This window comes from Podarcis filfolensis (assembly GCF_964270895.1).
Source record: "Podarcis filfolensis genome assembly, chromosome: W".
Classification (NCBI taxonomy): domain Eukaryota; kingdom Metazoa; phylum Chordata; class Lepidosauria; order Squamata; family Lacertidae; genus Podarcis; species Podarcis filfolensis.
In genome coordinates, this window is record NC_139619.1 from 1,219,555 (window position 1) to 1,243,086 (window position 23,532).

The following is a 23,532-nucleotide window of genomic DNA, read 5'->3' on the forward strand; positions in this document are numbered from 1 at the left end:
TCAAAGGATTGCTGCGCATCCTCTGTCCATGCGAACTTCTTTTTGCTACCAAGACAATCCGTAATGGGTGCTGTCAAGTGTGCAAAGTTCCTTATGAACTTCCTGTAGAAGTTGCTGAAACCTAGGAACCTCTGCACATCCTTTCGGTTTTTGGGGGCCTTCCATTCCAGCACTGCCTTCACCTTGCCTGGGTCCATGGCCAGTCCCTTGTCTGACAACCTGTATCCTAGGAACTCGACCTCCTGGGTGTGGAATTGGCATTTCTCCAGCTTGACCCACAACTGATGCTTCTTCAATCTCTGTAGCACCTCCCTGACGTCCTTGACGTGTTGCGCTTCATTCTCCGAATAGATTAAGACGTCATCCAAAAAGGCCACGCAATTCTTGTACAGCAGTGGCCCCAACACATGGTGCATGAAGGATTGAAAGCAGGCGGATCCCGATTGTAATCCAAAAGTCATAACTAAATACTCAAAAGCCCCCAGGTGGGTGAACATGGTTGTTTTCCATTCGTCCCCCTCCCGTATTCTAATCAGATTGTATGCCCCCCTTAGGTCCACCTTGGTAAAAATCTTTCCCTGCCTCACACGTGTCAGAATATCATCGATTCTGGGCATTGGGAAAGTCACGGGTTCTGACACCAAATTCAAACGGCGGTAGTCCACCACAAGTCTGGGCTGATTGGTTGATTTTTTGTCCACAAAGAACACTGGACTCCCCCCCCCCACCGCCTTCGATTCCCTTATGAAGCCCCTTTTCAAGTTCTTGTCAATAAACTGCCTCAACTCCTCCATCTCCCGGTCGGACATGGCGTACAGCTTACCCACCGGTAACTGGGCCCCCGGAAGCAGGTTGATTTGGCAGTCATATGGTCTGTGGGGGGGCAGTCTATCCGCCTCTCTCTCGCTGAAGACCTCCTTCAAATCTGCATATTGCGGTGGCACCCGTCCCTTTTCCTCCAGGGCCACCCCAGCCACAGTCATTCTTGGTTCCTTTCCTCCCAGGCAGTGTTCTAAACAGTAAGCTGACCCAAAGGTGAGCGACCGCTGATGCCATGACACCACTGGGTCATGTAGTGCCAGCCAGCTCATTCCTAGTATTATTGGGGGTCCCACCAGCGTGGCCACGTGAAAGGCCATGGTTTACGTGTGCCTGGAAACACTCATCCGCACTGGCGGTGTCTGGTATGTCACTTCCCCTCCCAGTAGTTCCCTGCCATCAATGGTGGTCACCTGCAAGGGGAAATCTAGTGGCAACAGGTGGAGCTGGTGCTCCAGAGCGAAGTCTCTACTGAAGAAATTACACGAGCTAACAGAATCCAGCAGCCCATTCACCTTGACTGGGTGCCCATTTGGGAGTTCTAGCACCACTTCAATGGCTAGAGCTGCCTTGGGAGGGTCAGGCCGGGGCACTTCTACTGGTCGCTGGCCTGGCTGCTGCCCCTGCTGGTCGGCAGCCAGGCTTTCTTGTTTCCCTGCACCGGCCCCTCCTCCCCCTTCTCGTTGTGGCCTGCTGTCCCCATCTTGCCTTGCCAGGCCTTTCGTTGGGGACAGACCTTTGCAAAATGTCCTGGCCGCTGACAGAGGAAACACTTCTTGGTAGTTTTCCACTCCTTCCCCTCCTTTTTCCGGCCTTCATTAGCGTTTGAAACAACGCGCTCGCGCGCTCCATCAATTTCCATTGGCTCTGCCGCCTGGGAAGGCTCCCTCGGCATCTCAGGAATGCGGTTGCCATGGAAACGCTCCCCCCTTATTTCCCGCTTTTCCTGAGCCTGCGCTTCCTGGCGTACACCAATCGCAAGCACAGTCTTTGTGAGCTCATCCATCGACTGTGGGCGGGGCGCTCTGGACAACTCGTCTTTCACTTCGGGATCCAAACCTGCCTCAAACAGCGTTTGTACTGGTTCCGAGTCCACGTTCCACCCGAGCTTGTGCACTAACATCGCAAAACGCGACCAGTAGCTTGTGACGGACAGGCTCCCCTGCTTGCACCCCAGCAGCTCCCTCCGTGTCACACTTTGCTCCACCTCGCTGGAGAACATTGCGTCCATTGCCTGGTAGAATTTTTTAAGGTCTTTTAATGCATCATTCCCCGTTGCCATCAAGGGCCTGATCCATTCACGCGCCCCATCCTGCAGATGTCCAATAATGTACGCCACCCCCTCCCCGTCATCAGCAAAGTCATTTTTCTGCAATTCCAAAGCGTATTGAATTTCCGTTCGGAAAGCATTGTAGTCTTAGGGCTTTCCTCCAAACTTATTTACCAGCCCGGGGACCTTCCTCCCTATCGGGGTGGCTCTGACCTGCGCATCCTGAGCCCGCCTCTCCTCCAGCCGCGCTGACAGGGTAGCGACATGTGCCTCCAGGTCTCAATTCCTCTCGACCAGACCTCGCACCATGGCTTCTTGCTCTGTCTCTCCGGCTGGTCCTGTCTGGCTCATCGTGCTGCCTCCCCCGGGCTGCACACAAGCAACGTCAGGGACTCACGGATTGCTGTAATGGTTCTAGGGGTTGCTCGTGCGTAAGCAGGTGCCTATCTCCCTGGCTGGGTGCAAACACCTGGCTGGGCTGCCAAAGTGAACCTCTTCTGTCCGGACAGCCACTCACCCGTAGCTGACTCAATCGCTGGCAGAATCCGTGAGTGGGCGTTTCTTAAACTTCTTCCAGCAAAGAAGTTCTTTGACGCCTAGTCTCCGCCTACCCTCTCTGCACGAAAGCCTTCTGCGCAGGGAGGGCGTGGGCAACGGAGGACCCCTACTCTCCCTGCTGGTCCCAGGCAAGGAGTCATGGGACCGCCTCACCACTTCCCCCACCTGCCCCCCTTCTCCACTGGTGCTACGCTGATTCTCTTCCCCAGAAGATGGGCTGCTTCTCCCGATCCCTGGACGCTCTCTGGAATCCCTCTGGCTTTTGCGCTCCCCCTCCAGTACTGATGGCAGTTCCCTGACACGGACCTTTGTTGGCAAGGTGATGTCTCTGCTTTTTAAGATGCTGTCTAGGTTTGTCATTGCTTTTCTCCCAAGAAGCAGGCGTCTTTTAATTTCGTGGCTGCTGTCACCCTAGCTGCCTTTTAAAATGCTGTAATATTGTTCCTCCCATCTCAGCCTCTCTCTGAGGTCATGCCAAAGGTAATTCCATTGCCATCGGCACCTTCATTTGCCTGGGTCGACTGTAAATGCCATGTCACCTACTTATTTAGTGGGCAATGCTCCATAAAGGGCTCAGACTACAGTGCAAAAATTGACTATTCCAAATATGGTAGAAGGAAGCAGTGAAGAAGAAGAAATAGCTGTTACATTGCCATTATTAGCAGTCTGTCCTGTTGTTCAGAATGCACAGGAACAGAGAGCCCATGAATCATTGCCCTTTGCAGTTTTTAACAAATTGAAGCGAAGTGTGACAGAAAATGGCTTGCATGGCATTCTTGATGGGCTAAGAGCAGCCAGTACTTTACTTCCAAACCTTGAAGCCTCCTCTGAAGTTTCAATGAAACAATTGGCTTATGAAAATGCTGGTTGCAAGACTGCTCTTAAAGTGATGTACCAGAAGTCAGAAACAGAGATTGCTCAAATGAGTAAGCCTTGCCAGAATATTGACACCGAGACTCACAAATCTGCCCTCCTAGCAGCAGCTTTGTCTCCTTCAGCTCATCCTGCTAAAGACAGGCAATGCCACGACCGGTGGCCTTCCAGCCTGACTCTAAATGGGAGAACAAAGTCTGTTGTGCCAGCTGATTGTCAGTCTTTTACTGAAGCTAAATTAGAAGCAATAGCTGGCTCTTCTAACACACTTGCTTTTAACACACAGTCTCCTGTGACAAATCTGCGCCATGCCGCTAAGGGCAGTGCTGGTTTGAATCTACTGACAGCAGAACTTGCTACTTTTCAGTTCCAGTTCCCTATGGTGGTTTATAAAATTAAGACATAGCATACAGGTCTGATTTCCACCTCAGACAGTGAGACTCATTCTTCATCGCTATTGCAGACTGTTTTTTCTCCTTTCCTCCCTGAAGTTAAAATTCCTAATGAATTTACTTTACAGCAGTTGCAGAGTTTTGGGGTCACTTCATACGCGTGATTTTCCTTAATACATCCTACAGAACTACTCCCCCCCCCCCCCCGACGCTGCTGACAGAATAGTGATTTTAGAGTGGCTACTCTCTGATTTGCCTAACACTGGATTTGATATTGCTGTTTGTTATTTGCTTTTTTCTAAAACAGGAGCATGAGTCCCTAATGAGTTCTTCTCTTTTCTATTAGTTTGCATTTACTGACTAACTTGGGATAGTTTATTTTAACCCTCCTAAAGATTCACGCCTAGTTTTAATTTGGTTTCTGTCCAAAAACAGGTTCCTATTCAACAACTCTAGAGTGTTTTAACGTATAAGGATTCTGAAAATAACTGGCATTTTATATATATTGCAGCTAATCAGGAAACTGACAGAGACCAGTCTACACTTCCACTGCATTTTGTGATTTTTGTGTGAAGTGGGATTTTTTTTATCACGTTTGGCTAATTCCTCTCTTTCTCCTATGCTAGATTTTAATCTACTCTCTTTGTTCTTGACACTGAAATATCTCTTGACAAATAGAACTATGCCTTTCTATGCTGCTCATTTTTACTCTCATGTTTGCTCCCATACAGGATTTTCAAGATGTAATTTCAGAAGGAAATCAACATACTGATTCTGCTCTGAAATCTTTCTGTCCATTATTTTCTAATGTAATTGACAGCCATGCATTTTTTCATCAGGGAACTATGCAGCTGATAAAATAATTTTTTCATTCCTCTGTGGCAACTGAACCGCTGGCAAGCACTTATAGCTGCCTCAAGTACCCGTAATTCCCGAAAATTCTGGCTGTTGGTTAACAGAAAATCTAAAAGATACCCCTTAACAGTTATTCCGGCCCCAGTTTGGGAATCCTTTCTAAGGAACTATTTTGCCGTACCAGACCTTAATATTAATACAATCGATAGATTTGATGAGCAGCTCCCTCTTTGGCCACCCACTGACCCGGAAGAAATCCACGGACTCATTTCTAATCTTAAAATCGGAAAAGCCCCCGGTCCTGACCTAGTCCCGGCGGAAGCTATAAAACTTCATGCAGACTGGTGGGCGAAAATCCTGGCCGCTACGTTTGATGCCGTAAATAACAGTGGGAAGGTACCAAGAATATGGAAGGAGGCGATTATTGTTCCAATTCATAAAAAGGGCTCGACAGATGATCCGGGAAATTACAGGAATATCAGTTTATTGTCATTAATTGGGAAAATATATGCACGGTTCTTGTTAACTAAGCTTACTAAGTGGGCCGAAGAGAACAACCTGATTGGGCCAGAACAGGCTGGTTTTAGACCGAATCAGTCAGCGGTTGATCATGTCTTAGTTTTATACCACCTTGCCCGGAAATATTCCTCCCCAAATAGAGGCCAACTTTGTGCGGCCTTTATTGATTTAAAGGCCGCTTTTGACAGCATCCCCAGAGGATTACTTTGGGGAAAATTAGCCCGATGGGGAATAGACAAAAGACTTTTGTGGCTAATAACTAAATTGCACGACGGATCGGCCGCTAGGGTGAGAATCACTCCGGCCGGCGACCTCTCAAATTCAGTAACTATCAATAGGGGTGTTCGTCAAGGATGTATCCTTGCTCCGACCCTTTTTAATCTATTTATAAGTGATATGAGGGTGCCTCTGATAGATTCTCAAGAAACGATCCACGCCCCCCGTCTTGCCCAATATCGTTGCCCCCTTCTACTCTACGCAGACGACGCAGTGATCCTTTCCTTCTCAAGAGTCGGCCTTAGGAGGGCATTAAAAATTTTCGATGTTTACTGCAAATCAAATTTTCTTACAATTAACCATGTTAAGTCCAAAGTCCTAATTTTCTCCAAGAGTCGAAAAACCTATAATTGGAGAATAGACGGAAAAGCTATTGACCAAGTCTTTAAATTTCAGTACTTGGGAGTCCTTCTCCAACACAACATGGGCTGGAAGGTCCATCTTGCATATGTATTAAACAGAGCTAAAGCCCTTTCCTTTGCGCTACTGCGTTTTTTCTTTTCAGATGGGGCTTTCCATATTCCATCAATGTTAAAAGTTTTCAAGGCAAAGGTGATTGCAACAATAGCATATGCAATCCCAATATGGGGGCCCTTTGTTAATCTAACCCATTTGGAGGTAATCCAAAACCAGCTTCTAAGAAGGTTGCTAAAATTACCCAGGTGTGTAAGCAATACTGCTATACGTCTGGAACTAAATGTTACATCTCTAGAAACCACATTATGGAAATGCATCCTTTGTTACTGGTTGGCATTATGGCATAAACTTCCAAATCTCCTCTTGATACAGTGTCTCTGGAGAGATGACTTCCCTAGCCCCTGGGCAAAAATATTACATGGGAAACTTGTGTCCCTAGGACTATCTCCATCTGAACTATTAAAATTGGATTTAATTTCTGCCAAGAGAATTATAACTCACAAATTAGAGGAGATGGATTTACAATTTAATATTGCGACAGGTGGTGGCACCTGTTCGCCGATAAACCTTGGCTTAACACCACCAACGAAACTTCCATCTTATTTAACTACCTTATCTGTGGTGACGCACAGGTATGCCTTTATAAAGGCTAGATTCAATGTTTTCCCATCAAACGTGTTGGGTAACAGACTCTCCAAAGGACAGATCTCACTCCTCTGTGACTGTAAAAGTGGATCTATAGAATCGTTATACCATATAATCTTCTGTTGTCCATTACATTCGGCTTCACGGTCCAAGTTTCTGGCCCCATATTTATCGAGAATAGCTGATAGACCTCAGGAAGCCCAAATAATATACTTATTAAACGACGAAGATACAAGTAGATCCCTTGCAGTCGCTAGATACCTGATTAATGTTTTATTTCAAAAGAGGAGAAATGGATCTCTGTATGACTCTGACAGCTTAGCTAAACTTAAATACCATCAATAAGTGCCAGAACTAAGACGCATACCCCCCAAAATCTGATGGATTTGAATTGCAGTTTACATAGAAGGAGCTTATTGTGTATAGTGTTTACTAAACTGAAGTAAAATTGGTTTTATATGGGTGTTTTAATTTTGGAACTGTTTAAATTGTATTGTTTATGGATAAATTTTGATGTATTGTTTCTGATATGGGCCAATGGCCGCAATAAATCTATCTATCTATCTATCTTTCATTCCTCTGACACAAGCTAAGGATATTGTTGATGGATGTCCTTCCTGCGCTTTAACTTCTGCTAACTTTACCTTAAATCAATTTTTTCCTTTCCTAATAAATTTTCTCCTATGAAATGCCATTGTAGGAAAGAGGTACCTCTGGAACACCCTCTAGTAACGTACCAGCAGCTCCCCAACCCGTAGTGAGAGGGACCCATTCCTTTGATTACCTGGGGACAGGGATACCCTACTGTTCTTACTTCCTCAGGTCCTGTGTGGATTCCAAGTCACTGTATCTATCCCTATCGACCCAGACATGCGCTGGTACCAAGGCCTGCAGAACCCCATTCCGGACTTTGCAAGGATCATGACCCCAACTCCGCCTCTACAGGCTCAGCAACCCCATGCGAAAGTCCATCGCACCCGTCCTCATCCTTGAAAGGCTGAGGGATGCCCGAAGGTGACATGGGGAATGCTGAAGACCTTGACTTCTGATGCCAGGACACAATTTCAGCATCCTGATGTTCCAGCGGAATCGGACACTTTTTTCATAGCCTTGATTACTCAGCTAAATATGAACTCTATGCTGATTTTAACACGTATATTATTTGTTTTTTTGATACCTTAGTACTCAATGTATCTATCTTCCCCCTGAAACTTCTTCTAGTCATAGCTATAACTGGTGGATGCGTTTAGCTAAAGTGGCTAACGTCTCTCATTTTTGTCTGAGTGAAACATATGATATGCACACTACCTTAGGAAATTGTATACTCCCTGTTTGTACACAGCCTTTCCATATGGCACATGCCACAAACATGGGAAAGTGTTTTTCTGGCTGGCTTTCTAAAGGTATCATTGGTTATACTAATCTCCATGATTGGGGAACAGTGACACAAAAGTTACCTCTGGATGCAATATTGTTATACACACCTAGAGTTGCAGCACCGCCAGACACCTCTTGTGCTCAGATTGTGAATTGCAGTGAGAAAGCAACTCGCTGTCTGGACACAGGAAGGCCAACTTGGACTTGCTCACGTGTTCAACAGATTATTTTTAATTATGCTCATGTGTGCTTACCAGATAGCTGGTTTTTCACGTGTAATCAAAGAAGTTATAATTACATTCCTGCAAATTTATCTGATACTCAGTGCTGCCTCAGCAGACTGACATGGGTCCTGCCTCGTTGCTCAATTTTAGAAAAGAATAGGCAGAGGATGTTACGCTCTCCAGTCATAGAATCATAGAATTGGAAGGGACCCTGAGGATCATCTAGTCCAACCCCCTGCAATGCAGGAATACGCAGATGTCCCATACATGGATCGAACCTGCAACCTTGGCATTATCAGCACCACACTCTAACCAACTGAGCCATTCTCCTTTAGGAATATCTGCTAGACATCGTTATGTGATACAAGAACACATACATGAACATGAAGAGAACACAGTACCCCTGCTACCTTAACCTCTACTATCTTAAACTCTTCTTACAAAAAAAATTAAAATTAATAAATAAATAAATTTTAAATAAATAAAAAACGGTGAGATACACACTCCTCCCAGAGTCTTGCTGGTTCAAGCCTCTGTGTGTATTTTATTATCAGAGTCTAATCCTTCCTTTGCTTTGGGAACGCCTCATCCAATAGCATATTTAACCAATCTTGAAATACCAAAACAGCGAAGAGCTTTCACTTTGACACCATATGAGGAGAGAAAATGCCCCTGCAGTTCTGGACACATAGAAACAATTGACCATGTTTTCCTCCACTGCCAGTATTACACAAACATACGTGTTAGTTTTATTCTGCCAATCATACACAAATTCCCAGGACACACAAGGCAGTTCAATATCTCCTTACTGCTCCTTACATACGTCAGAGAATGGTATGTGCCCCACAGGTCTAAAACAAAGGGCTTGATTTACAAGTTTTATGTGTTTTTATCCACTGTTTTTATCTGCTTCTACGTTGGTCTGTGATCTATGAAGGGGTGTTAAGATGCTACACTCAATATGCCAGCAAGTTTGGAAAACTCAGCAGTGGCCAGAGGATTGGAGAAGATCAGTCTACATCCCAATCCCAAAGAAGGGCAGTGCCAAAGAATGCTCCAACCACCACACAATTGCACTCATTTCACACGCTAGCAAGGTTATGCTTAAAATTCTACAAGGAAGGCTCAAGCAGTATGTGGACCGAGAACTCCCAGAAGTGCAAGCTGGATTTCGAAGGGGCAGAGGAACCAGAGACCAAATTGCAAACATGCGCTGGATTATGGAGAAAGCTAGAGAGTTCCAGAAAGACATCTACTTCTGCTTCATTGACTATGCAAAAGCCTTTGACTGTGTCAGCCACAGCAAACTATGGCAAGTTCTTAAAGAAATGGGAGTGCCTGATCACCTCATCTGTCTCCTGAGAAATCTCTACGTGGGACAAGAAGCTACAGTTAGAACTGGACATGGAACAACTGATTGGTTCAAAATTGGGAAAGGAGTACGACAAGGCTGTATATTGTCTCCCTGCTTATTTAACTTACATGCAGAATTCATCATGCGAAAGGCTGGACTGGATGAATCCCTAGCCGGAATTAAGATTGCCGGAAGAAATATCAACAACCTCAGATATGCAGATGACACAACCTTGATGGCAGAAAGTGAGGAGGAACTAAAGAACCTTTTAATGAGGGTGAAAGAGGAGAGCGCAAAATATGGTCTGAAGCTCAACATCAAAAAAACGAAGATCATGGCCACTGGGCCCATCACCTCCTGGCAAATGGAAGGGGAAGAAATGGAGGCAGTGAGAGATTTTACTTTCTTGGGCTCCATGATCACTGCAGATGGTGACAGCAGCCACGAAATTAAAAGATGCCTGCTTCTGGGGAGAAAAGCAATGACAAACCTAGACAGCATCTTAAAAAGCAGAAACATCACCTTGCCAACAAAGGTCCGTATAGCTAAAGGTATGGTTTTCCCAGTAGTGATGTATGGAAGTGAGAGCTGGACCATAAAGAAGGCTGATCGCCGAAGAATGGATGCTTTTAAATTCTGGTGCTGGAGGAGACTCTTGAGAGTCCCATGGACTGCAAGAAGATCAAACCTATCCATTCTTCAGGAAATCAGCCCTGAGTGCTCACTGGAAGGACAGATCCTGAAGCTGAGACTCCAATACTTTGGCCACCGCATGAGAAGAGAAGACTCCCTGGAAAAGACCCTGATGTTGGGAAAGATGGAGGGCACAAGGAGAAGGGGACAACAGAGGACGAGATGGTTGGACAGTGTTCTCGAAGCTACTAACATGAGTTTGACCAAACTGTGGGAGGCAGTGGAAGACAGGAGTGCCTGGCGTGCTCTGGTTCATGGGGTCACGAAGAGTCGGACACGACTAAACGACAAAACAACAACAACAATGTTGGTCTACTGCAGTGATTTCAAACAATGTGCTGTGACACCCTGGGGTGCCTTGGATGATGGTCAGGGGTGCAGAGAGCAACATGGGCCTCTATCCCTCTTTCCTTCACTCCCTCGCATCTCTGCCTCCCATAGGCTTGCAGAGCTGTTTGTTGCAGCAGCCCTGGCTACAAGCTCCCCAGGCAAATGGTGCCTCTGGAGCTAGCCGGGGGGTACTTCCCAGGCCTCTGTGGGGCAGTGTGAGAAGGCATCTCTCTTTGCGGCAGGGGGGCAGCTCAAAGACCGGGGCGGCAGCAGCAGCTGCCTGGAGAACTCCCAAGGAGAGGGGAAAGGAGGCTGAGGGAACACTCCACAAGGGAGGGTGTTTGAAAAAGGGTGAGAGGCTGCCGGCTCTGCAGACAAGGGGTGACATAGCTGGGGTCCTGAGGACTTCTGGTCTTGGGAAGGAGGCGTGAGCAGGCACGCTGAGAAGCTCCGCAGCGTGAATGCAAGGAGAAGCATAAATTAAAGGTGATTAAAACCTATTTAAGGATTTATGGACTGGAGGAAGGTTGTGGAGGGAACTTAAGAACAATTATATCTGAGCTTATCAGCATTTTAGCAGCTGGGCAATATCAAATGTCAAAAAGACGCGGAGGGCTTGCTGAGGGCTAGAAGAGCATGTCAAAAAAATAATACAGTCTCAAAACAAACGAAGCGAGACGCATCAGCTCTAACTCCCCCAAAAGCCACAAAAAGAAAGAAAAGCTTTGACAAAAGAGCAATGGAAATGCAGGAAGGCCAAATAATGTCAGAGTCACATGAGATGATTCACTTATTACGGTCTATTAAAGAAGACATTGGGGAGCTTAAGACAGAAATGTCAGCGATTAAACAGGATACATCACAAATGAGAATAGATCTACAAGTTTTAACATCTCATATGAACACACTTGAACAGTGTGTTAATGTCTTGGAGAAAATATCATTTGCAACACAAAGCCTGATGGACAAATGCTTACTCCAGTTGGAATCTGATATCGAAGGAAAAACCTTAAAATTTTAGGTCTTAAAAACCTTCCTCCTGAAGGAATTCAGGTAATTGAATATATAGAGAGCTGTTTAACGGAAATGCTGGAGCTACAGCTGGATTTAAAGGTGGAGATAAATGGTGTTAAAAGTTTTCCACCGAAAACCAAGAAAGCAAGAGGGGAAACATATATAACAATAATTCAATTTGCGCGCACAAGGATGCGAGATTATATCCTTAAAACTTTCCGGGAAAAGTCGAATGCTAAACCCCTTGAATGGAGGGGAAATATAATTTCTATTTTCCCGGACTATGCTCCAATGGTGGCAGAAAAGAGACGATTATTTGCTCCTGCTCACAAGCTAGCAAGGGAATTAAAAATACAACACTTTACAATATTCCCAGCTACTTTCTGCTTAAAGATAAATGATGAACTGCGCCGTTTTCAAAACCATGATAATGCGATATCCTACCTCCAAGCAATAAATTGTGGATAAAGAGCCATGGTGAAGGGTAGGGGGGCTTTTCCTTTTTCTCCTACTCTAATTGAAAATGGTGTGGGGTAATGCCCTCCATTTTGAAGCTCTTCTTTGGCCCGACCTTTCTGCTTGAAGAACCTCCAACTCATGTTGACTCACCATCTGAACAAAGTATCTTTGGCATAGAGCCATGAAACTCTAGATATATTAGTAATTTAATAATGGTGGAATTCTATATACCCTCGGGTTAATAGTCAACTGGTTTTATACCACTATTAAAGTCGAAATGCCGTGGAAATATTGATTTGTCATTCAATAAGTCTCAAACCATGTAATTATATGTTGTTTACTTATGTATATACCGTATTTTTCGCTCCATAGGGTGCACTGGATCATAGGTCGCACCTAGTTTTGGGAGGAGGAAAAGAAGAAAAAATTATTCTGAATCCCAGAAGCCAGAACACCAAGAGGGATCTGGCTTCTGGAATACCGTGCGGCTGTTCTGGCTTCTGGGATAACCGCGCCAAGCCTCTTCAGGGCAGCGGGATGAAGGCTTCCCCTGCCCGAAGAGGCTGTGCAGGGCTAAGACAGAAGCCAGGACAGGCGCGTCCCTTCTCTTCCTCCTCCGGCTTCGCATGACAGGCGCGTCGCTCAAGGGGCGCTGCGCAGAGAGGGAGAAGGCGCAGCGCCCCTTCAGCGAAGCTGGAGAAGGAACAGAAGGAAACCCTTCTGTTCCTCCTCCAGCTTCCAGGTCAGGTGCGTCGCCGCGAAGCCAAGGAGCCTGCATTCACTCCATAGGACGCACACACATTTCCCCTTCATCTTTGGAGGGGAAAATGTGCGTCCTATAGAGCGAAAAATACGGTAAGCTGATAATCAAAAGGGGGAAATGAAGCAAATTGACAATTCCTTTAAATCCTTATGTGCTAAGTCAAAAGCTCCCAACCATTATATTGGTGAAATTAGGAGCTCGAAGGGGTGAATTTGCGTCTTCTACAGAGCGGAAGTCATGCATTTTTTCTTTTTTTCTTTTGTTATCTATTTGTGTTTTATTGTTAAGTGTACTAAGTGTGAGGAGAACCTGAGATTACAGGGTTAAACAGCTCAGTTCGTATGTCCTGCCTTCTGAGGGGGCGGAGAGATCCTACGTCACACATCTGGGATCTGTTTCTTTGTTCTGTTATTCTGGTTTCGTTTTTGTACGGAACAGAGATGTACTTTTTACCAGACACTGGATGATGATTTATACTGCTGTAAATAAACGCTTCTAGATTAGAGAAGCTGACTGGACTTTTGATTTATGCACACTAAAGGCAAGCACAGAGGGCAGAAGGCTAAAAGGCTAAATACGCTGTGTTTACTCTGCTGTGCTCAGAGGTCCGGGGAAAGCAGATATGAACCACGGAAGCCTGCAGGACCTTTACCCTGAGCAATATTTCACACTAAGTAGTTTTCTTTTTCCCTTTTTATCGTTAGTACTGTTACTATTATTATAAATTGTTGGTCATTTGTATATATTTGTGCCTACCTTTTCAGAACTCTTCCTATTTGTAGCTAGAGCTATTTCCTAGTTTCCTCTCTTTTCTCTCTCTAACCCTCTTTGAATATTTTCAAATACTAATTATTTGATTGGAAATACTTAAAATTTAATTACAGGGTGTATTAAATTGATCGGGTAGTATCTGCTCTCTATATATTTAGATATGTAAGAAGGTGAATTAACTTTGTTTCACAATCCATATGTTAAATACAAGCACGGTTAATAGATGTCTCTAATTAGAGTGATAATAATTTGCAACATATTTGGTTCATACTAAGCCTTCCCAAGACTTTGCCAAAGATAAAAATAGAGGACAAGAGACCCTATAGATAAAAGCTGCAATTTATAATATGAGAATTATAGGTATGGATGCCAAGGGATTAAAGGAAAGGAAAAAACAGATCCTAACACTTAACTATTTTCAGTCATTAAAGGCTGATATAGGACTATTACAAGAAACACATTTGACAGAACAAGGGGCACAAACTTTGAAAAGTCAATGGGTAAAAGAAGTTTTTTCAACAAATCTAGATGAAAATGCAAAGGGAGTCACGATTCTATTTAGGAAAGGCTGGTCTTATGAAACGCAAGATATAATAAGAGAGGAAGATGGTCAGTGTTTAATAACTGTAATTAAAACAGAAGGGATAGAAATAGCAATAGTCGATGTCTATGCCCCTAATACCAATGACCATTAAGTTTATTCACAACTGTTTTAAGAGATTAAGCTCTTTGTCGTATCAGTATCTGATAATTGGTGGAGACTTTAATGAAATTTTAGACCCGCAGATGGACGCCACTTCTACAGCTAGGAAAAAAATGACAAAGGTTAGAGAGAGACAATTAATTATTATATGATATACTGGAATTTAGTGGATTCATGGAGACTACACCATCCTAAGGAAAAATCCTATACATATTTTGCAGGAATTCACAATACCCAGCACAGAATTGATTTTTTTTTTAACATCAGCATCACTACACTCCTTTACTAGCCAATGTGACATTGATATTCCCATTATAGCTGATCACTCAGCAGTAATATTGGAATGTAATCTATCCAATACCCAGGAAGGTATGAGGAGATGGTATCTTAATATATCATTACTAAATGATAAAAACTTCATTCAATATATAACGCAAGATACGCGAATATATTTTAAAAATAACTCCAAATCATTAACGCCAAGACTGAAGGAATGGGAAGGCTACAAAGCTTATATCAGAGGGAAGAAAATATTTTTCTCTGCCAACAAGGTCAAGATGCAAAAATTAAAAGAAAATAACCTAAAAAAAACTTTTAAAACATTATGGGGAAATATGGCAAATAACCCATCTAGGGTTACATATGAAAGAATACAACAACAAACACTAGAACTGAATAATATACTAGCTCAAAAAATTGAGTTCAGCTTATTATGTCTAAGACAAACATATTGGGAACAGGGAGAAAGACCGACAAAAATTCTAGCTAATCATCTAAAGCAGAAGAAAATGAACCAAATAATACCTTTAATAAGAAAGGGGGGGAAATCACAGCGACCTCATCAACAGATATAAATAACAATTTTTTTAAATTCTACAAAAAGCTATATGAAGGGCCAGAAAATATACCAGAGGATGAGGTGGAAAACTTTTTTCAGGATATTAAACTACCAACCATTGAAGAATATCACAAAGATATGCTATCAGCCCCCCTGATATTGAGAATGAAATAGAAACAATGGGTAATGGAAAATCACCTGGACCAGATGGTTTTCCTATAGAATAGTATAAAATATTCAAAAATTTATTAGTCCCCAGACTTCTAGAAGTTTATGAGGAAACAATATGAGTTTATGAGGTATAAAGGTGTCTATGCTGCAACATTTAATGAAACTTTAATACTAATTATACCAAAACCTAACAAAGACCCCACTGAATGTGCAAATTACAGACCAATTTCATTAATGAATGTCGATGCAAAGATTCTGAATGCAATACTGGCTGAAAAATTACAAAAAGTCATCCAAGACTTGGTACTTAATAATCAAACAGGTTTTATAAAAACAAGACAAGCCACAGATAATGTAAGATTAACAATAGATTTGATAAATTTAAAGAGCAAGAGGAGTTTATGATAATGTCACTAGATGCAGAAAAGGCTTTCGATAGAATCTATAAAGAATTCATAGGGATTGTGTTATGTAAATTTGGCTTCCCTACAGAATACTGTAACTGGACTAAAATGATTTACAAAAATCCAACATCTCGGACTGTTACAAATGGTAGAATATCTAATGTGATTAATCTAAAACGAGGAACAAGACAAGGATGCCCTCTGTCTCCGTTACTATTTAATCTATGCCTGGAACCACTAACAAGAGTAATAATTCAAGATGAGCATATCAAGGAGGTAAAACACAACAAAGAAAATTACAAAATTGTATTATTTGCAGATGACATCCTTCTATTTATTACAAAACCAGAAGATACAATTCCAATAATTATGGAGAAAATAAAAACCTTTGGCTGAATATTGGGCTATTCCATAAATTGGACAAAATCAGAGATTTTGCCAATAGGGCATTGTATACAAATAGGCTACATTGTATAAAAACCATCCATTTTGGATGTGCAAAGACTTTATTAAATATTTGGGCATAATGATTTCATCAGATGTTAACCAAATCGTAAAATTACATTTGAATCAAATTATATATAAAAAAAAATTATTTTGATATTGAAAGGTGGGGACCTCCAAACCTTTCCCTTTGGGGAAAGGTTAATGTCCTCAAAATGACTATTGTTCCAAAGCTTTTATACATTCTTAGAGGATTACCAATATATATTCCCAACTTATATTTTCAAAAAATAAATCAAATATTTAGATTGTGCCTGTGGGGTACAAAGCCACCAAAAATATCATTACATAAAATGCAACTTCCAACTAAGGAAGGTGGTTTTGGACTCCCAAATCTGGAATTATATCACCAGGCCTACCTGCTGAGCAAGACAAATTGTTGGAGAGCAAGCAGGAATCCCAGTTGGGCTACTCTCAAATATAGTTTCATTGAATCTCTTGTGGGGTGGACCAATCTCAGCTACAACTATAAGAAATATCCCATTAATCTGGAGACTATTAAAGCACCCATAAAAATTTAGATGAACATATATAAAAATAATAAGGATGACCCTTACCAGCATGAGAAATTAACAATATGGGCCAACGCAAAACTAAAAATTGGAAATCAAGTACAGTGGTACCTCGGGTTACAGACGCTTCAGGTTACAGACTCCGCTAACCCAGAAATAGTACTTCAGGTTAAGAACTTTGCTTCAGGATGAGAACAGAAATCGTGTGGCGGCAGCGGGAGGCCCCATTAGCTAAAGTGGTACCACAGGTTAAGAACAGTTTCAGGTTAAAAACGGACCTCCGGAACAAATTAAGTTCCTAACCCAAGGTACCACTGTAATAATTTGGCAAAACTGGATGAAAAAGGTATTTTGACACTGAATCAATTAATTGATGAGAACAGAACTACAAATTTGTGGAATATAAGACTTTGCAGGTAAAGTATGGATTAACCAGTATGTTGGAAAAGCAGTTTGGCCCTGATGCTATAGCAGCATCAGAAACACCCATGCTGTTACAAGATTTAATCTCTGCAACAAAAACAAAAAATCCTACACTTGCCCTATATAAAACTTTACTTAACAGGAAGAAATACGATTTAGAATATGAAAGACAAAAATGGAGTAAAGAGCTAGGAGTACAGATAGCAAATGATATAATAATAGTAATAAATTTTATTTATACCCTGCCCTCCCCGGCCAGAGCCGGGCTCAGGGCAGCTAACATCAATAAAATTTCAGTAAATAATAAGGGGAAAAAAAGAAAAGGCTTCTGGTTGGCCGCACGATTAATGGCGGATGGGAGCTCTTTCGGAAGAAAGAGCCCCAGCGTTTTGAAGATTGGGGTGACCGCGAGAGTGTCGCGGAGCCCCCAAAAAACCCCAGATCGGGCTTTCTGAGGACCTGGTGTTCTGGCAGGTACCCTTAGTGACTCCTCTGCTCCCCGGTAAGCTCTAATAAGAGCCCCGAGAGCGAGCGGGGTTGGAGACGCGGGTACTGTGGAATTTACTCACTTTCTTCATAGCGCGAAGCTCCAAGTCCGGCAATTGTGAGCGACCAATTTCTCCGACCAAATTATCAAGGATTGGACAATTGTGAGTAAAAAAGATTTTAATTTGGACAGTTAATTGGAACGAAAGGGATTTAAATTACGGAGGTCGATCCCTTTCCGCTGAAGTAAAAGTGAAAGCAGTTACCGCTGACCGAAGCCGTAACTTTAAAAGACCTGTCAAAACTTCCAAGGAAATATGTCAAACCCCTCTTTCTGCAGGGGGAAGGGGGGAGAATTTGATTGATTTGAGACCCTGCTTGAGATAGACTTGACAGTGGATTAGACTCTTTCTTTTTAGAAGCGGTTCTCCCGGCAGGGGAAGGCTAGACTCCATTATTATGTCACAAAGGGAGCAGATACATTCAACTTTCGTTTTCCTCTTTGGGGATTACAAAGTAACTGCTGCTATCTGAGATTGTTAAAATAGCACACAGAGTTTCTTTTACCCTCCTTGAACTGGATATAAGTGTTTGAACTAATTTTGTGGTTCCAATAAAATAAAATAAAATAGGAAAGAGAATAAGACTTTGAAAGAGGGAAGCTGTTGGGCTGCCTGCTGCTGCCTGCGCACTAAAAATCTGGTGGACTCTGACTGGGTGAGCTGACCTTGAAACTTTGGAATAGCTATGGCTAATGGGGTAGATAAGTCTGAGAAAAGTAAAAGTAAAGATAGAAGACCTTCTAAAGCACCAACTTTTGAAGAGTCGGTGATGCAAATGTTAACAGACATAAGAGCAGGTGTGAGAGGAACTCAGCAGACTGTACAGGAGTTGAAACAAGAATTTGTAGATGTGAAAAAAGGCATTCAAGAGGTCAGGGAGGAAGTTGCTGCAGACGAAACAAGACTGAGGGAATTGGAAACAGTGAGAGTGCCTGACGTGGAGAAGATTCAACAGGATGCGCTCAATGCAATTGCTTTTTTACAGATGAAGGAACGGGAGAATCAACTGAGAATAAGAGGCGCACCCCAATTGGAACAAGATAATCTTAAGGATTGACATTGGGTCTACATTACAAAAAAAGCTTGAAGATTAAAGATAAGCCAATTGTTTTGTTTAAGGAGATTCCAAAGCATTTTTTGAACCTAAGGAATAACTACGCAGACTTGGCTGGAACTCTGAGAAGGAAGAACATCTTTTTTAGGTGGGAATTTCCAGAAGGCCTCTCCTTTAAATTTCAAGGAAGGAAACAAAGAATTAGGACCGTCGAAGAAAAAACAAGGTTCCTGGAAAAAAATGCCAAGGATCTGGGATTGGAAAGTGAGCAGATGCCAGGGGCAGGCGCAGGAGCTCCTGAATAGTTTAAGATGGTATTGAGAATATATTCATGGAATGTTAATGGTTTGAACTCACGACCAAAAAGGAACCAAGTATACCATGTGTTAGCAAAACAGAATTTGGACATAATTTGTTTGCAAGAAACTCATGTTACTAGATTACACAGAAAAGTCCTTCAGAATAAGAGACTTGGTCAAGAATTCATTTCATCTGACAAAGTGAAGAAAAGAGGAGTGGTCGTTTACGTGAAAGAAAAATGGAATCCCAAAATGATGTTCAAAGATGAGGGAAGATATATTACAGTAGAAATCAATGCACAAGGCGAAAAATATTTGCTGTTGGGAATTTATGCACCAAATGATGGCAAAGCAGAATTTTTTAAGAACTTGGAAACAAGACTTCTGGACTATTTGGATTATAAATTGATTTTGATGGGGGACCTGAATGGAGTTGCATCAACGCTTATGGATAAAACACAGACACAGAAAGTAATGAATGCTGGCAGATTACCAAAGTTTTTTTTTTGACCTGTCAGACATATGGAGAGCGAGAAATCCAACTGAAAAAGACTTCACATTCTATTCAGATACAAATCAAACAGAAGTGGGGTGCTTCTTGCCCCCATCTTTGGACAGTGTCCTTCTGGCCCCATTAAGACTTCCTCTAAGTCATTTCTAAAAAGATTAAACAATGGGGGGGCAGAATACAATCCTATCTGACCCCTCTTAACATTGTGATTTTGTTAGAGAGTTGCCCCAGCAACCTACATGTTGCTATCACTATATAAGGCTTTTATAAGGTATAGGAGTCTCTTGTCCTCCATCACTGAATACAACTTTGACCATAATTTGGATCTAGGGATGGAGTCAAAGGCAGATTTTAGGTCCATAAAGGCCATATATAAATGGCCTTGGAGTGGTCCTAGTATATTTCTCTGCTAGGTGTGACAGCACAAGACAGTGGTCAGATGTTGAGTACTTCGTACGGAAAGCAGCCTTGGCTTCAGAGGTTATCAAGAAATGTTGCTAATTTAAAGCAAATGAAATGGGCATATAATTTCCCCATTATGGAAAGCAAACTAATTGGCCTATAGTTGCCAAGATCTATAGGTTGTCCTTTCTTGTAAATTGGGACCACAATTGTATACTTCCAGCTAACTGGGATTTTACCTGAATTATTTACCTCTGTGAAAAGAGAAGGTGCAAACTGCTGTATTTTAAAAATAATAATAAAAGGATAAAGGACCAACCTGATGCAACTTTGGCGAATAGTCTCTCTTGCTTTCTGATAGCTCGCATTGTTGACAATAGTTTGAAATGCCTGGATTGGATCAATGACCTGTCCCCATACTTTAGACCCAAGCTTATCCAGGATCACCATGAAACAATGGAGCGCAGGCCAGAAAGGATTGATGCTTTCATCTAAAAAAACAACAACAAATCAAAACATGCTTAGATGGGAAATAGCACTTAGAAGACAATAAAAACATGTAAATTTAAAAACAGTAAAGAAAAACTTGTTGGGTACAAGAGAAAAAATGTAAAAATCCAGTATCAGGCAACACCTTTTATCCAGACCAACCAAAACTTCCAAAAAATAAGTGAACAAGTTCTTTGGAAGGCTCCATCAGGTTGAATTTCAACAGAGGATCATTCCACGCCAAATCACAAATCACCTGACTTTAATATTTGACCGTGCTCTCACGACTCAGATTTTCTTCAGGTTTTTTTATGTGTCATGGTACTGCCGGAGAATGCCAGGGAGGAGCAGGAACAGGCAGAGGGAGGTGGGCAGGAAGTGGCGATTGAGTGATCAGAGTGATCTGATCTCTGAGTGATCAGAGGTACTTATTGCGAAGAGCATTCACAAGCCATCACCACTATGAGATAACCTCAAATAAATTTTTAAAGATTTTTTGGTCCAAAATTGGGCACAGGAGATTTTTTTGAAAATTTCAATTTTTGTGCGATTTAGGCTAATGCAAATTCTGTGTCAGTTTAGAAAAAACCTCCTGTTTCGCTTATTTTTCAACTGATTGGGCTTATTTTGGTATCAAAATAAAGCTAATTGTGGTCTCTTTCAAACTAAGGTATAAAATGGTATTAGGTGCCACAGAAAAAGGTCACCAACCATTCAAAGTGATTTTTTGTCATTTTATTCCCGGTATGTTCAATAAGCCATAGCGCACAAACCACAACTAACACGTGTATCATACTTTTGTTGTAGAATGGGCTAACCATGTACTTATTATGCTGTAAAAATAAGGAGGGTGTTTTTTGTGGTTATAAAATAAATTGATTTTGAAGGGGTTTTTTTACAAAAAAAAAATATTACTTTTTTGGACAGGTTTAAGGTCTCTTTGAGCCTGAAATAGCTCACACATTCGTGAGAATAGTTAAAATTGTACCCTCTGATGTTACAATGTCATCTGATGTATTTAAAAAATTAAGTTTTATTGATTATTTAATAAAAACAAAATACGTCTCAGAGCCCTTGTTCATTTTATTGTGTAAAACACTTTTGCAATGATATGGTCAAAGCTGTTTTGTTTCCCATACATGTAATATGGTCAATGATGCTGTTTTTTTAAAATAAATTTTATTGGATTTTACAATTTTATATTCAACCAAATAACACAATGTAACATTTGTCATATAAAAAACACACACAAAAAAAACCTTCCTCATGACTTCCCTCAACTTCCCCTTCCGGTTCTTTAAATATTTATTACTTCTGCTTAATTTTTGTCTTATTTTTATGATCTTATACCTCAATATTCTTAAATCCCCGTGACAGGGTGAGCTCCCGTTGCTCGGTCCCTGCTCCTGCCCACCTAGCAGTTTGAAAGCACGTCAAAGTGCAAGTAGATAAATAGGTACCGCTCCGGCAGGAAGGTAAACGGCGTTTCCGTGTGCTGCTCTGGTTCCCCAGAAGCGGCTTAGTCATGCTGGCCACATGGCCCAGAAGCTGTACGCCGGCTCCCTCGGCCAATAAAGCGAGATGAGCGCCGCAACCCCAGAGTCGGCCACGACTGGACCTAATGGTCAGGGGCCCCTTTACCTTTAATATATATGAGGCAATGTTATAATCGGAGGGGGGGTTAATGTTGCTGAACTGGATGCTTTTCTCATGGAGCAGCTACAACAAATGTACTATGGATAAATGAATGAGAGTTGCAGAAATTAATTAAATCAATCTGAAGAAGGTGCAACCAAATTGATTTCTGCTCCTTGGGGCTTATCCACACTTACCAAGTGCCAGTGGTTTATTTAAAAGGTGGTCCCTCACCTGGGTTACAAACAGAGGTAGTATAGAGGTGAATTCTAAATACATTACTTCTAAATACATTACTTGTGGTAAATCAGCCACCATAGCCATTAGAGGGCCGTGAAAATTTGTGTCCCAGGCTTTTTAGACTCATCTAAAAAGACTCCCCCTTCATGGATCACTGCCTTGCCGTGGCGAAGGGGCTTGAATAACTCAGAGAAGCTATGAACTATGCCGAGCAGGGCACCCAAGATGAACAGGTCATAGTGGAGAGTTTTGACCAAACGTGATCCACCTGGAGGAGGAACCGGCAAGCCACTCCAGTATCCCTGCCAAGAAAACTCCATGGACAAAGACAACAGGCACATAAAAGCTATGACGCTGGAAGATGAGCCCCTCAAGTCGGAAGGCGTCCAAGGAAGGGGAATGCTACTGAGGAAGAGCGGAGGACAAGTACAAGTAGATTCAGAGCTGAGGAAGCGGCTGGGCCAAAGCCGAAAGGACGCTCAGTTGCGGATATGCCTGGAAGCGAAAGGAAAGTCCAATGCTTTCTTTTCCAAAGAAAAATATTGCATAGGAACCTGGAATGTAAGAACCATGAACCTGGGTAAGTTGGAGGTGGTCAAAAATGAGATGGCAAGAATAAAATATTGACATCCTGGGCATCAGTGAACTAAAATGGACGGGAATGGGCAAATTCAGTTCGGATGACCATCATATCTACTACTGTGGGCAAGAATCCCGTAAAAGAAATGGAGTGGCCCTCATAGTCAACAAAAGAGTGGCAAAAGCTGTACTGGGATGCAATCTCAAAAATGATAGAATGATCTCAATACGAATCCAAGGCAGACCTTTTAACATCACAGTAATCCAAGTTTATGCACCAACTACTGGTGCTGAAGAAACTGAAATTGAGCAATTCTATGAAGATTTACAACACCTTATAGAAGTGACACCAAAGAAGGATGTTCTTCTCATTATAGGGGATTGGAATGCTGAAGTAGGGAATCAAGAGATAAAAGGAACAACTGGCAAGTTTGGCCTTGGAGATCAAAACGAAGCAGGGCAAAGGCTAATAGAGTTCTGTCAAGAGAACAAGCTGGTCATCACAAACACGCTTTTCCAAGAACACAAGAGACGACTCTACACGTGGACATCACCAGATGGGCAGCATCGAAATCAGATTGATTATATTCTCTGCAGCCAAAGATGGAGAA

At 42.3% G+C, this 23,532-nt stretch overlaps 1 protein-coding gene and 1 long non-coding RNA gene across 2 annotated transcripts in view; one reads left to right on the forward strand and one right to left on the reverse strand.

Annotated features, from left to right (window-relative positions):
- Positions 1 to 23,532, reverse strand: part of LOC310753783 (putative helicase senataxin) — a 215,455-nt gene that overhangs the window by 108,777 nt on the left and 83,146 nt on the right. Inside the window, exon 7 of the mRNA XM_083595121.1 lies at positions 20,298 to 20,469. Coding sequence (XP_083451247.1) covers positions 20,298 to 20,469 — 172 coding nt within the window. The remainder of the gene's footprint in view (positions 1 to 20,297; positions 20,470 to 23,532) is intronic.
- Positions 1 to 23,532, forward strand: part of LOC310753799 — a 272,887-nt gene that overhangs the window by 91,608 nt on the left and 157,747 nt on the right. The window lies entirely within an intron of this gene.